Source organism: Ananas comosus, unplaced genomic scaffold (genome assembly GCF_001540865.1).
Source record: "Ananas comosus cultivar F153 unplaced genomic scaffold, ASM154086v1, whole genome shotgun sequence".
Taxonomy (NCBI): Eukaryota; Viridiplantae; Streptophyta; class Magnoliopsida; order Poales; family Bromeliaceae; genus Ananas; species Ananas comosus.
In genome coordinates, this window is record NW_017893548.1 from 3,428 (window position 1) to 18,936 (window position 15,509).

Genomic DNA, 15,509 nt, shown 5'->3' on the forward strand with positions numbered 1-15,509 from the left:
TCCTATATTTACCAAAATGCCACAATTATACAATATTTAATCGGCATATTAAGTTCGATAAAGATTATAATTATATATGAATTTTGGTAAATTCTAAGTACTTGATTTAGACATTGTTAATTAGCATAATAATAAGGCGACCTAAGATACTTGATTATGAACAACTCATTAGCTCTATGTGGACATTACATGTTATCATTAAAACATGATTTTTTCTATTTGCTTTTTTTTTCTTTACAATGTTCATAAGAAACAATAAATGTATAAAAAAAAAAAGGCAACTTTGATTTTACTGTGATATAGTCCTTCATGAAGAACTTATGTGCCGCAGTGAGTGCGATGGATTTTCATGAGTTTTGGATATAAAGACACCAATTTGGTAGATTCTAATAAATTAGTTGTGAGCTATATATTTTGTCAAGATGGAGAATTAACGGTTGAGTAGGATTCGCGTGTTTGAATATCTTATTCAGTAATATTATTTTATTACTTTAAAGCTGTGGTTAGATCTGGCAAGCGGAACGATTGAATGACCCACGGACGCGATTATTGTAACCGCGAGCTCATAAAGTATGGATAGAAATTACCCATAAATTTTTGATAGTTTAACCTTACGCCACGGGAGCGGATGGATATGCGGTTATCCCGAAATTTTTTTTCTTTTTTGCTCTCATACTTTTCAAAATGCAAAACACACACGACACACACACACACACACACATATATATACTATATATGATATTATATATCAGTATATATATAGTATATATATATATATATATATATATATAATTTTTAAAAGACATAATATACGATTATTGTTTGAATATCATATACATCATAATAAATAACCTATAAAATTTGAAAGCATTATAAATTATATAATATAAAGAGTATTTTATATTTCAAATTTTTGATGATACAAAATTAAATAAAATTTTAATGATTTATAAGTCAATATCGTCAATTATTATAGTATTTTTAAATTTAAAAAAATATTGTGTAATCCGGAGATACTTCCGCGATACGGATAGAATTGTTAGGGTCGAGTTGTGATAATGTAGTGAGTGATAAGCATCAAATGTTATGCCTTCAAGCTCTTTAATTTAATTATATGCTTTGTCCCTCTTATTAATTTTGGATATCTCACTTGTAGGATTTTAAAGAAAGAAATCAAGAAGATCTTTGATGCATATATTTTTAATTCTTCAAAACTTCTTGATAAAAGTTCTATGTTTTTTATAAATATTACTTTTAATCAACACTCATCTTGTTTTATTGGCGCGACTAAATTTTCTTAAGCACATTCTGTTGTTCACTGTTTTTTCCCAGTCTCTGCTCTTATTAGTTTTCTATATTATTGTTCTTATGTTTTTGATTGCTTACTTGTTACAATCTTCTGCCTTATATATTCTGTCTTCTGTTGTTAATCTCTTGTATTCTGTGATATTTGATTGGCGAGCTCTTAGTACGTACATGGGAGAGCTTCTGTGTCAGTTCGGTCTGTTTTCTGTCGGTCGTCTCTGATTTTTACTATCGACAATATAGGCGGGCTCGGGTCGTTGTATCTATTTTTTTTGTTGCTATTTGATAGTTAATTTCACATCATGAATACAGTGGGAATTTTCATGCGAAGCGTAAAAAATAAAAGATAAATTATAATGAACGTAAGAAAATAATAAAAAAATTAAAGATGAAAAATAGATAAAGAGAAATCACAACTTATTTAGTGTTCGAAGTAGGTAGAACTCAATAATTTGGCTAAGAATAGATAAAACAGACTCAAAATTCGCATTATTTATTTAGTTATTGTTTTTGTTATTGTCATTTGCTTTGTTAGCAGCTAGCAACTTAACTCTCTAACTTAATACAAGATTTGATCAAGTCGAATATTAAAAAATAGGAAAATATGTTAGAATCTTCTATTTGTGATTTATTTGAAGAGTTCTCGGTCTATTATATCTCTATAGTTACGATTGCCCTCGTACTCATAAGTTGTTTTCTGATATAGAGCTTTTTCCGATATCGCACGATTCCGACTTTAAATTTCCTGGTTAAATGTTTTTATCTATGAGTATTTAAGAATTACTCTAGAACTAATAGACTTTGCTTTTTTGTTCAATTGGGTAGAATTGGAATGGATAATTGAATATGATATGAATTGGAATGGGTATACTGAGAATTTGACCCACTCATCTCAAGATCGTTTGTTTATTTGTGGATTGGGAATTGATGAGTTATTCACATTTTTATTTTTGGTTCGTATAAACAAAAGAAATTATATCGGATATTTATAATGACTTAATTTATCTCTCAAAATATGAAATTTTATATTATTTAAAATTTATGAAAAATATATATACTATATTCTCTTACATAAGATTTTCCAAAAAATATGAAATTTATTTTTAAAATTTTTATGATGTTAGGGTGTACTGAATAGGGTTTGAAGAGGATATGATTTTTTTTTTTTTTGTTTTGAATGAGAAAGGGGTGATAGAGAAGGAGAGTGAGATGGTCATATGGCTTCGAGAACTTAGTGCGGCTTCCGGAATTGAAATTTCATATCCGGGCTATGCAGAGACGCGAAATCTAGTTTGATAGGTCTAGATGGGCCTATGTGCCCATTCCAGTCTGGAATTAGTGATTCAAATCGGATTTTCATGGCGATGACCAAACAAAATTAAATCGGTTCGGATTTGATCAAACCGATTTCCATTATACCCCAAAATGATGAACGCAAACAACCCTAAATTTTATAATTTTTCGACCAATTCATTTACTTTATGATCAAAAGTCACAAAATTGACAATTTTTAACGGGCCGTAATGGGATAATTTTGCTAGTTCTAATGGTGGTGTAAAGAATCGAAATCGGTTAAGTTTTGATAGAAAATTCTATCACATGGGCATAGATAAAGTCAATAACTTCGATCTTTAATTGAAGGATCGATCATCCATTTTAAGACGCTTGTTCGATTTTGACCGTTTTATTTATTAACCCCTGATGAACTTTATTATGTATTCGAAAAATTAACGAAATTTATTTCTAGAAATTTAAATATATACTCTAAATCATATTTAACGGCGATGAATCGTCGATCGGAAGTCCATCATTGAAAACAACTTATGAGTATGAAGGGCTCTATTACCTCATACGAGTACAGCAAACCCATAGCCCGTTCGATAGAAAGTTGAATATGAAAAATCTAATAAAAAATATTTAAAATTGTCTAAATATTTTCTCTGATGATCTTATCCACGTGAGCAAAAAGTAATAGAGGGAGGGGGCAGATATGGCCCTTGTTGAAAGCTTTTTATTCTCCATTATATCTTGACCCATATTTGGGGTCCAAAAAATTCTTGTATTCCCTATCTTAATTTTCCACAGTGAAGCATCCCCTTCCCCCTTTTTGGCTGGCGTCTTCCTATGCCAGTCCAAAAATGATAAGAATATTATGGTATAGACATACCTATCACTCATCCTCACATTTTATTATTACTTCACAACTAGCTCCATCTTGCCCTCACCATTAGTTTATCACTAAGATTCCTTTTACTAGGGATCTTTATTGATTGATGGCGCAAATTGTACATAGTAATGTCAGATCTTTTTTGCATACAGGGTAATATTCGCCGTCCATCGGGACGAAATCAAGCCCAGAACTTTCTAGATTAGCTATCTCACGTACTGGCCCTAATACGCCTTCAGCATCTGGACAGATAGTATCGGTAATAACTTCGTGGCACGAAAAAATCAATGCATACAAAACTCTCTTTGTTCTGTTAGGCTTCGATCACTAAATTAGAACATTCGTAATGCAGCAAGACGTAATTAAGACAAGTTCAAAAGCACAAAAGGGATTTTTGCAGTTCAGTGTAGAATTTTTCTGCATACGAAATATTCTCGGCTTGTAGTATTTACTCAACTGACAATTTAAGTATTTGAAATTCTGTGCACGGGACTGTAGAGAATTCGCGCCCTTGATTGATTATGACCAATTCATTGTAATGTAACATCACACAAATCCACATGGGGTGTTACCTCAATCATTATTAGAGGAGCCTAATTAACACCCAGAATCTTTCCCTAATTAATGTCTCAATCTCTTTTCATGTGTTACTTTAGTCAGAGTTAATTCTCCAAATCTGTTTCACATATTACAATTTATTTATTATTAACCCCCATTTGAAGTATTTAATCAACAGTTTCACCAATCTCTCATTTATGCTTCCCATTTATTTTATCTTTTTTTTTTTTTTTTGAATTGAATTTTGAAAAAGAGGAAGTTGCTAGGAAATATCATGCTGATAGTATTGAAGCAATTAATAAGGGGCAGGGTAACATATTTGTTCCCACAAGTGGGAGTGATTTTTTTATAAATTCCCACCATTTTTGTTGGGTAAAATGTGTGCATTAATTGTTCCTCTACCATACCGATATCGCGACTCGGTGATATACTGAGATACTTTGGTACTTAAATTTTCACGTATATTACACTTAGTCTGAATATATGTAAAATGCGGCTTATTTACTTCTGATAATTTCAAATAGAACCAATTTATTTTATTTTAGTTGAACAAGAATAAAAGACTAGTTTATGATAAAAAAAAAATTTGAATATTTTAAATTTTTAGGCATAATGGACTAAATTAGAATATGTATAAATTCTAAAAAAAATCATTTAAGAAAAAAAGTACAAGGATTTGAAATATTATCCTATTTTATGATAGGATGTTTCCTTCTTCTCAATTTTCTCCTCGTTATTTGACTCATGTTTGATTATCATTGGCTCGAAAAAGTTTGAGACGACATTATTCTTANTCAACCCCTCTACTACTATACTTTTGTCGGGACTTTTCGCAACAGTGTCTGCACTACAGTTGGCGTTTCCGTCGGTCTCCTTCAGAGGAGGGGCGGCGGAGGCAGCCGGCGGTGCTTCGGAAACCGCCGGCGGCGCTTCGGAAACCACTGGCGGCGGTTCCTTCACTTGAACCTGAACGGGTGGCGGGGCCACCACAACCGGCAGCACTTCCTTAACTGGTGCACGGACATCCTTTACCTGAACAGGAATGACAGAACTCATGGCCGATACGGGAGGCCTAGCGGCAAACACTGGAACAGCAGGCCTGATACGAACAGGTGACGCCATCCGAATTGGCGGGCGGCCCATAATGGCCACTGGCGGTGGCGGAAGAGGCGGAGCTGAGAACACCGGCACAGCTGTCCTTATTGTCACCGGCGGAGCCATTCCATGGCAAGTCATCCCCAACTGCCTAATAGGAACATAAGGTGCAGCTCCGGCAGCAGGGAACTTGTGCGGTAATGTACTATTATCTGGTATAAAACCAGGGGAAACAGGTCGGGCTCTCGGATTAGATTTCGGTCGGATCAGCGGGAGAATTTTTGAGCACAAGGAGGGTTGAGGTTGAATTGCTGGAGGTCTTCTATGATTATCTGGGATTTGTGGGAACTTCTTGGGGAATGGTGAGATGTGAGGGTTATGGGCGGCCATCGCCATCTTTTCCTTAAGCCGATAGTTGAGTAGCGCACGGGCTATCTTGATCTGCTCCTGCTCGTCGTTGTTCTCCAGTTCGGATGATGAGCTCGCCGCTTGCTGTGCCACTGTTGAATGAAGAAAGAATGGTTTAGCCATATTTCAAAATGATTTAAAGCAGAACAAAGGGGCAAAGAAAGGTCTAAATTACGAAAAGTTTATGATAAGTTATGAAGGATCAGTTTTGAGCTACTTTACATGGAAGAGGAAAAGCAATTCACAAACTTTAACAGCAGATTGCACCGCATAATTCGATGATTCCATAAATTTTAAAAAAATAAATATTGCACTTAGTTTGTTAATTGAAACCCTACTGAAGCGAGTGTACGAGATCATGCTAATCAGTGGGAAATATTATAAACACGAAGCTACTTCACTAAGTGATCTGCAGAGCATTAGCGCTATTCCATACACCAAGGCAGAGTGTTACATTAGGGAAGTGCTTAGGATCACAAACTGAAAGACGAGAAATGATTCAGAAGTTTGTATAATTCCCCAATACGAATGTGTTGGAATAAAAGAAAGCGCACACATTTAGCAATGTGGCAGCCTACATATTCTAGACTGTTGTGCACAGAGCTCGTACAAAAAAAAAAAAAAAAAAAAAAAAAAAAAAACAGTAACAGCACAGAAAGAACAAATAAGAAGGGAAGAAACAACAACATCAACATCTCTCTCTGCTGCTGCTCTTCTCAGTATCACATTACCCTCTCTCTCTCTTTCTCTCTCTAGGAGAGACATACATTACCCTCTCTCTCTCTCTCTTTCTCTCTCTAGGAGATACATACATATAGGGTTATTCTCTAATTTGGGCTCTCAGATCCATTTCCTATTCATATGCTTGAGCTGTGAGGAGAGAGAGAGAGAGGGACATGAAGGCATTGTGGGCGTGTGCCTCATTAGGCTTTGTTTTGGTGAACTGTGTTCATGGGTTAGAGAGGTGGAATGTGAGCAATCGGTCCTTGGTGAGCAATCCCCTGCTTGTGGGCTTGACTCTCATTCAATCCGCCGCGGCGCAGGGAGCTGGTATTCCAATCATTCTTGATCTCTCTTATTTTTTTATTTTTTCCTGGAATGTGAATGTTTAGATTCATCAGTGGTTGTTGTTGTTGTTGTTGTTGTTGATACTGTTCGCAGTGATCAGTCATAGCAAGTGTTCTCTTCTTGTTTTTTGTTTATTTATTTTCTCCATCGTGATTATGAGTAGTGATTCTGATGAGAGATTCGTACTTATGATCTCTTGCTCTGATACGATATAAAAGCGATATTTTTATCAATAAAAGCAAAACGGTATTCTTATATTTTAAATTGAGGGTTTTAATGGATTCAATAGTGGTTTTGTTGAATTTGGCGCAAAATCGATCTTTTGGTACTCATCAGCATTTAATCATTCCATTATTGGAATATTTTGGGTGGTTGATTCAAAATTTTAGTATTTAGTGCTAGAATCCTATTTTACTGTAAAAATGGTGAAATAACAAGCTTCATTCGAATTCGCGAAAAGTAAAGCTAAAGTGAGCAGTTAATAGTAATGATAACTTTGGTGGTCCTGTTTAAGCTATGTCTAAGAACATGGTTTTTTTTTTCTTTTTTTTTTTTAATTCTTTGATTATTATTTCAGTATGCTTAGATGGAAGCTTACCTGGTTACCACCTACATCCTGGGTATGGATCCGGCGCAAATAGTTGGCTAGTTAATCTAGAGGTGAGAATATTTATAAATTGAAAATTGTAGCTATCATTGTCTTTGTTGTGAACTATTGCATAAGATTTTTGCGTGATTTAATCTTATATTTCGTTTTGATTTCGTGAACTACTACTCCTTAGGGCGGAGGCTGGTGTGGCGACGTTAGTTCTTGTGTTTTCCGCAAGACAAATCGTCGCGGCTCATCAAACTACATGGAAAAGGAGATTCCGTTTACAGGAATACTCAGCGACAAACGTGAAGAAAATCCTGGTTTTTCCTTTGAGCAGATCCCTCATAACTTTTAGATATTTGCACATGATTCTATGTTTAATGATTCTTCTGTTGTTTATATCAGACTTTTATAACTGGAACCGAGTAAAAGTTCGCTACTGCGATGGAGCATCTTTTACTGGTGAAGGCCACAATAGGGTCGGTATAGTGTTTCTTTTCTTTTTCCACAAACTACACTTAGGATTGGATTTTCAGTTTATAAATTATCATCAGTAGTAACTAGTAACGATTATTCAATCTTTTTCGGAGCCTTCTCATATTTGAATTTTGCTCTAATGAACCCAATATTGTTAGGAGTACTTGAAAGACAATGATTAGATTCATCAATACGGAAATTGCTTCTTTGAGAATCGCCATATGGACTAAATATAGCTAGAAACTAATTTGTTGCTGTTTTAAATGATTATTACAGTCATGTTTCTCGTTGTTAAGATTGCTCATAATTTTACGACCGAGCAAACAGTGTTTGGAACATGCAAATGTTAGGCGATCCTATTTTGTGATTTTCTTGATCGGTTCTTTGTTGGTACGAACCATCTAATGATTTTCGGGCTGTATCCTGTTTGGATGTAAATGATTTGTTATCTGTTACTAACTGTAAAGTTCTTAGTTTAGAAGTCTCCATTAATATGTTCAAAATGTGCGTTTACTTTAATTAGGCCGCAGGGCTATTTTTCCGAGGTCAGAGGATCTATGTAGCTGCTATGCAAGAACTTATGCTAAGGGGAATGCGCAATGCTGATCAGGTCACTCCTTATCCACGGAACTTTCTTTTACAGTAATTTTATTTTATTTTTTTTCTTGTGCTTTTGCTATTGCCTAAAATTGATGTTCCCAGGCCCTCCTTGCCGGGTGTTCTGCTGGGGGGCTCGCTACCATACAACACTGCGATGAATTCCGAGCATTATTTCCAGGAAGCACGAGAGTCAAGTGTCTTGCAGATGCGGGCATGTTCCTCGACACGTAAGATTTGATACGGCGCTTTATTCTCATTTGTATTAAACTTTTAAACCTATAAAATATTTTTCACTATTCTATGCATATCTATCTTTTCCGACATCGTCTCCTATTTTCTTAATTTCTTTCCATTCGTACCCCATTACTGAGGCTGATACGGGTTCCTTCTGTAATTATAGTGCCGACATTGCCGGAGGGCGCACACTAAGATCTTTCTTTGGAGATATAGTTAATTTACAGGTGATTCCTCTAATTTATTGTTTATCTAGTTGTTTCATGTCAAATATTATCATGTTGTGATTTATCGATGTTAAAACACCGCCTTAACTACTCTTATTTGGGTTTTTTCCTCATATTGAAAACTTTTGTGAATATATAGCACTCCGCGAGGAGCTTGCCCACGAGCTGCACTTCTCGCATGGACGCAATTTCGGTATTGTTAACTTCTTAGAGTGAATTGGACGATAATATACTAAACAAATAATCATTTCTAATCATTTCTCTATCACTTTTTTTTGCAGTGCTTCTTTCCGCAGAATGTGTTGCCCAACATTCAGACTCCTCTTTTCATTTTGAATACCGCGTACGACGTGTGGCAGGTGAATTTCTTCTCCGATCTGTCAAAGCTTGGAAAATTTTTCAACCTTAGACGATGGAAAACTAACAAATGCTTGCAATGTTCAGCTCCAGCAAAGTTTAGCCCCGAAAACAGTTGATCCGCAAGGGCATTGGGCAAAATGTAGGAGGAATCACTTGTTTTGCGACACCAATCAGATCAACTTTTTGCAAGGTTCTCAGATTCTTCCCATATTATCTTTTCTAATTCTTTACATATAAACCCTTTCATCGTCAAATATTGAAATGGTCTACATGGGGTCCTTGTTCAAATGCAGGATTCAGGAATGAAATGCTTAATTATCTAAAAGGTTTCTCCACGTCAAGGCAAAATGGGCTCTTTATAAATTCGTGTTTCGCTCATTGTCAAATGGAGAGGCAGGACACGTGGTACGCGAGTAACTCTCCACTTATCGAGAACAAGGTATGATACATATTATTGAATATAAATACAAAACACTATTCTTTGACTGCTTAAGATTTTGGAGAACAATGATTGTTTCACATAATTTAACATGATAACAGAATAGGATGTCCGCAGTTCTCGTCTTGCCAGGCTTCTTGCTTCGTTTTAATTTCCTCCCATTTAATTTAGTTCCACATTTTGTGCCTATCAAAAAGTCTCGAAAACACCATTCTCTAGCCGCTTAAGTTTTTGGAGCATCACAATTGTTTCACATAATTAACACATATTACTACTAGATTGTACTCGCTACGCTTATTTTTGTTCCTCATGATTTAATACAAATGAAGTAAATGGAGTCTCGGCAGCAGAAAATGATCTAGGAAAGTACATTATGACATTCATTTAAGGAAATAGAACAACAATGCTAACAGGAAAGGAAAGCATAGACTCTGGACAAGGATATGCCGATGCTTATATTGCTTATTATACCTCATTTAGGAGACTAGGGATATGGACTTTTTGGTATCTGATAAATTTATGCGACAGCATTACCAGGCATTTCCCTGGTTTGAAATCTTAAGTTGAAGTCATCAACTGTTTATATAACTTCTTCTTCTCAGGAATAGAGGATCACTTTACTATGTCGAAGGTAAGCTTAATCAATCTCTAGTAAAGAAACGACTAATATTCCGTCAAACTAAACTAGGTAAAAATTCTATATGGGGTAAACTGATTAAACTATGTTTTCAATTTGAGGTAACCTAATGTCCACCAATCACAACACGAGGATGCGCAACTATTTATTTGGGTTCTTCCTAATTCTATAATTTATTTATTGGCTAATGATGTGCAGGGAATAGCACGCTCTGTGGGTGACTGGTACTTTGATCGATCGGAAGTTAAGGCGATAGACTGTCCGTACCCTTGTGACAAGACTTGCCATCATCTCGACAAGAGAAAGCCTAGGAAGAATAGGAAGAATAGGAAGAATAGGAAGAATAGGAAGCCTCCGATAGTTCCATAAAAATTATCGTTTTATTAGCTTTATATAAATATATGAAGGTCACAAATAACAAGAAATATATGAAGGTCACAAATGACAAGAATCCTCTACACTAAAGGGACTTCACATTATTCAATTATCGTTATATTCAGTGTTTTTTGTGCAGCTAACATGGCTTTGCCGTTTTATATCGCTTGAGAAAAAGGTCACCCATTTTTTAAATATTTTTTTCAAGGAGTATAAGACAATTGATGTTATTAAAAGTGATATCAGCTATCATATCGATGTCTAACTAGGAAGTGACGACTCAAATATTCTTTTCACTGCACGGTAACATAGAAAGTTTGTAGAAAAAAGAAAACTTTTGGGTGGAGCTCATAAGTTCCATAAGTTGCGAACAGCTCGAAAACTCCTCCACTCTTTATTCTCTTTTCCATGCTGAACTAGCTTTCCCACTAGTCTCATCAGTACTAAACATATCAGTCTAATTTGTATACCGTCGGTGGGTTTTGGAGTCCCACTAATGAGACAGTATCGGCTTATTCGAGAATTCAGAGGCGTTTAATAAGCCTGTAGTCGATAAGATTATTCATGTAACTTGTTTGTGTGGTGAATAAGAAAATAATATTTCGGTGCTCGAGTTGTTGGTCTAGGGAGGGCAAGTCCTTAGCAACCTCCAAACTTGTTGGCAAAGAAATTCTATACGCGCCACAAAAGTATGATGTCCCAATATTTCCACATTAGATATGATAGGAATTATGAGTGGAAATAAAAGGATAAGGCGATCATAGAGCTTAATAATAATAATTAGGTTAAGTATTTTTGGCCGATGATTTAGGCCCTATTAGTGCTATTGGGCTAAGATTGCTACATTTGTTATCACAGACAAATACTAGCCGAACGTATAAGACTAAGTGCTATGCGGGACAAAGTATTACACCACGGGTTTAGTGAGAGCCACCTCTCGAACCCGCAGAAGCCACTGCCAGAATCTCATATTGCCTTGTAATTCTAGTCTAGGTGTATGGTTCGGCTTGAGCCCGACAAGAACGTCAAGGTTTAAATGGGGGAAAGTCTGTAATGTTCCAATAGTCCCACATTTGGATATGATATGTATTATGATTGAAAATATAAGGATTAGGGACCTTAATACAAAAAACTGGACTTAAGCATTTTGGCTGGTGATTTGGGCCCAACGGATTATTAGAGCTAGTAGGTCAAATCATTACAGAAAGTACATGCAGCACTCTACATGTGACGTTATGATTAATTAATAAGAAGGCTAAGTTTTTGCATAGACACCTTGCAGAAATGCAAAATTGCATAAATGCCCCCCATAAAGTTGGTATTTGCATGTGTGCCACTGAAAATATTTTTTGTCGAGATTTATGCCCTTACCAAAAAAAATAATTTTGGCATAGATACCGTGACAGGGAATGCAAGGTTCAGAGGGGAACACATGTAATATCAATTTTGTCAGGGTATTTAAGTAATTTCCTCATTAGCGGTACATATGCAAGAAACTCGAAAAGGAAAACTTCAATGCCGTGAAGCAATAGATGCAGTAAGGATCTAATTCACTAGTGTACATATGCAATGTTGGTAGAATAGATCCTCAAATTATTCATTCTCTTTCACATATTTGAGAAATAGCTCTATCTAACATGTAGTTTAGATAATAAATAACATTATGATGTGAGAATGAACTCGATCCATGCATATATAGAATAAATTATTACAATTAAGCAAATCACAAATATGATAACAACACTTATTTATGAAAAGGCTTTCGCTCTTACTTCTGATCATGTCATGCTGAAGTTATATAACAAACCTTTTTCTTTCCTTTTTTCAACTTGAAGTATCTCAGTAACAGAATAAACGTTTTGAATTTGTTCTGTTTATTGTCAAGTAATTGTCTTGTGAACATCGAGCACTTTAGACTGATTGTATTTTGTAAGTGACATATATAGGCTATGCGCTTCGTGAAACCTCACACAAAACTGTAGCTGGAAATCAATCACTAGAATACACTAGAATACAAGCTTGCTTAATGCAGTATTTATGTTTTGTTTCATCTTACATTCTTTCTTTTCTCGTTCTATGTAGCTCAAGATCTAGATCCTGAATTGGTAGGCCTATGTCCGGTGTTACTGCTTTATATTTAGTAGGATTATTATTGTATATAATATATGAGAACTGTAACTCTCTAAGTGTTTAAATCCTCTGTGTTTTTCTGCATTAAATGATAAATTCCTATTGATTGTTTCAACTTAAGCTTCAATAACTCTTTATATATTGCCTTTAACTTAAAGCTTCACTATTGCTGTTACTTCTTATAGAATTATTCTTCTCATCTTGCCTTTATATTGCGTAAAAAAAATCTTTTAAACTCAGCATGCATGGTGTGGACCGTTTTCAGAAGTGATAGTTATTACAAGTATAGCAATGAGTGTTCATTAAACTCTGACTTGTTATGAGTTTGAAATTCATCTATAAGTATCAATCCCGTATATAGATTATATAGGACTATGTATGCTTCATTCTCCTAAAGATGTATGCACAAGCAATGGTCATAGAAAAACTCCACAAGCTTGTTTTGTGGCATGAACTGCATGGTATCTATTCTTTGGGAAGTTACATATTCAGAAGGATGTAACAACACTATTTTATGAGATGAGACCAATTTTGCTAACTAGAGTAGAGCTGCTATACTCTTATGAGTATGGAGGCTTTCGTACTTATAAATCGTTTTTGATGATAGAGCTTTTGAATCAACAATTCATACCGTACGTTAAATACAATCTAGAGTATTTGAAGTACCTAGAACTGAATTTCGTAAATTTTTTAAATTATAATGAAGTCGTCCATCAAGTGAGTGTAAAAAGAAAAGTCAAAATCGAGCAACCTCCTAAAAAAGAGAGGATCAAATTCTTCAATTCCGAATCGGAGTTATTGATTTTTATCTCGATAGTGGATAGAATTTTTTACTGAAAATTCAACTGATTTTGACTCTTCTATATTGTTAAACTAGAAAATAACCCATGCGGGCCGTTAAGATTGTCAATTTTGAGGCCTCTTGATCGTAAGGTATATGTTGTTAAAACATTCATGAAATTTGGTTTTCTAGAATGTCCAAATGCTCTAAATTATATTTAATGAAATGAATTGTCGATTCAGAAACTCTTATCATCGAAAATAATTTATGAGTACGATGGTGTTCGTACTCATAAGAGTGTAGTAGCCGGACTCGTGCTAAATAAACATTTGTGTTGTATCTCGAGATTTACCGCCATTTCATTCATACAAGGACTACAAATATTCGAAAGATTACGTGTTTTGTTACGTTATATTAGTGTTATGCGTGCGAAACTTCTCGCATGTGATATCTTTTAGCCTGATGCCGTAATGTTCTTCTCTTTTCGTGAGATCCTTCTTGTTAATTCTTATGCTGTTGCCCTTGACGTGCAGAGAGTCGCAACTGCTGTTGGCGATTGGTATTTCGAACGGACTCTGGTGAAGGCGATTGACTGTGCATACCCCTGTGACAGGACCTGCCATAATCTCGTTTTCAAAACGAGCAATTAGATTATTCTTTAACTTATTCCTCGATTCGTATATCAAACCGTATATTAATTTAATGGGCATTCGTTGACAAAGGGAAGGGAGGTATACATAGAAATTACGTAAGTTTCTCGCTTGCTATAAACCCGAGTCTCGCATGCAATTCGCCATGCGAGGCTCTCCATTTATTCCATAATGTTCGATTCTTGTTTGCTCATTGAATTGTATTGTTGTATACAAGTTCTCAGACTTGATGTGGTTATTTGGTAAAGCTTGCTTGTTAGAATTCGACTTTTCTGATATGAAAATCTCAATAATATGGAATGCTTGTGTTAATTGTTGAATTGTTGCCACATTTTTTTTTCGGTTTCTTTGGTTTGTAATGTTGGATGCTAGTGATCTACTCTCACTATGAGCTTTTCAATTTCTCATGAATAGTATTTTGACTAGCCCTTCAGTATTAATTCTACTTACAGAAGAACAGTGAATTCTCACATTGCGGTTTCAGATTGTCGAATGGGCCTGTTTGGTTCGAGTTATGTAGCATCGCTGGTTATCTACAATTGCAGAACTATTGAAAATTTGCTTTTGGGATAAACATCAAATTTTTTTTTTTTGGGATAAACTTTCGTCTGCGCGCCTCTCCTGTGGTATAAGTAGCTCATTTTTATTTTACCATCATGTGGTTCGGAAAAGTCAAAAAGTTGAATCGCAGTGTAATTTAAGTATAATTTTTTGAATCACAAGGATGGTAAAGTGAAAATGAGCTAAACCCGGGATGCAGAGTAAAGTTTACATTTTTCTTTTTTTTTCAGAACTATTCTCTTTTGAAACAGTTGCAATCATAAACAAAAGTAGTAATGTGGACAAGTCAACACCAGTTAATTGACTAAGGAGTCTCAAGTCAACGGTCAACCAACTGACCATATGTGCACACTACTAGATAGGTAAACATCTACAACTACACAATACATATGTGCATGGATTGCATGGGGTGGTAAAATCTAGAGGTTGTGGGCTGCGAAGAAGGCGTCGAGATCGGGGCCGGTGTAGAACTCCTTGCGCGGCCGCGGTGGCGGCGGAGGCAGACACGCGACGTCACTCCGCTGCTTCCTCGGCGCGGCGGGGCACTTCGGGGCCTCCGACTCCGGAATTCGCCTCTCCGCCGCCTTAGGCGTCCTCCACCCCTCCTCCGCCTCTCGCCACCCCTCCTCGGCCGTCGCCGAACCGCCCATCATCGCCTCCGCCGCCGCCACCTCCTCTTCTCCAAACATGAAGATCTCTAGAGAGCTCTAGAGAGCTCTAGAGAGAGAGAGAGAGAGAGAGTTGGTTTGTGGAATGGAAGTGTGTGTATGTGTGTGTGGTAGTTTTATTGTAGGAATTGGAGAAATTGGCACGTACGTACGTGGACCGCGGTCTATGGACTTTTG

General features: G+C 35.9%; 2 protein-coding genes across 2 annotated transcripts; one reads left to right on the forward strand and one right to left on the reverse strand.

Moving 5' to 3' along the window:
- Positions 1-4,714: 4,714 nt before the first annotated feature.
- LOC109706286 (double-stranded RNA-binding protein 6-like) lies at positions 4,715-5,671 on the reverse strand. Its single transcript, XM_020227061.1, has one exon. The coding sequence runs from the start codon at positions 5,654-5,656 to the stop codon at positions 4,715-4,717; it is 942 nt and encodes a 313-aa protein (XP_020082650.1). The 5' UTR covers positions 5,657-5,671.
- Positions 5,672-6,255: 584 nt separating this feature from the next.
- LOC109706287 (pectin acetylesterase 12-like) lies at positions 6,256-14,291 on the forward strand. Its single transcript, XM_020227062.1, has 12 exons — positions 6,256-6,583; positions 7,179-7,261; positions 7,384-7,513; positions 7,599-7,672; positions 8,194-8,280; positions 8,373-8,497; positions 8,671-8,731; positions 8,871-8,924; positions 9,013-9,090; positions 9,176-9,281; positions 9,385-9,530; positions 13,987-14,291. The coding sequence occupies exons 1-12, from the start codon at positions 6,430-6,432 to the stop codon at positions 14,101-14,103; spliced, it is 1,215 nt and encodes a 404-aa protein (XP_020082651.1). The 5' UTR covers positions 6,256-6,429; the 3' UTR covers positions 14,104-14,291.
- Positions 14,292-15,509: the final 1,218 nt, after the last annotated feature.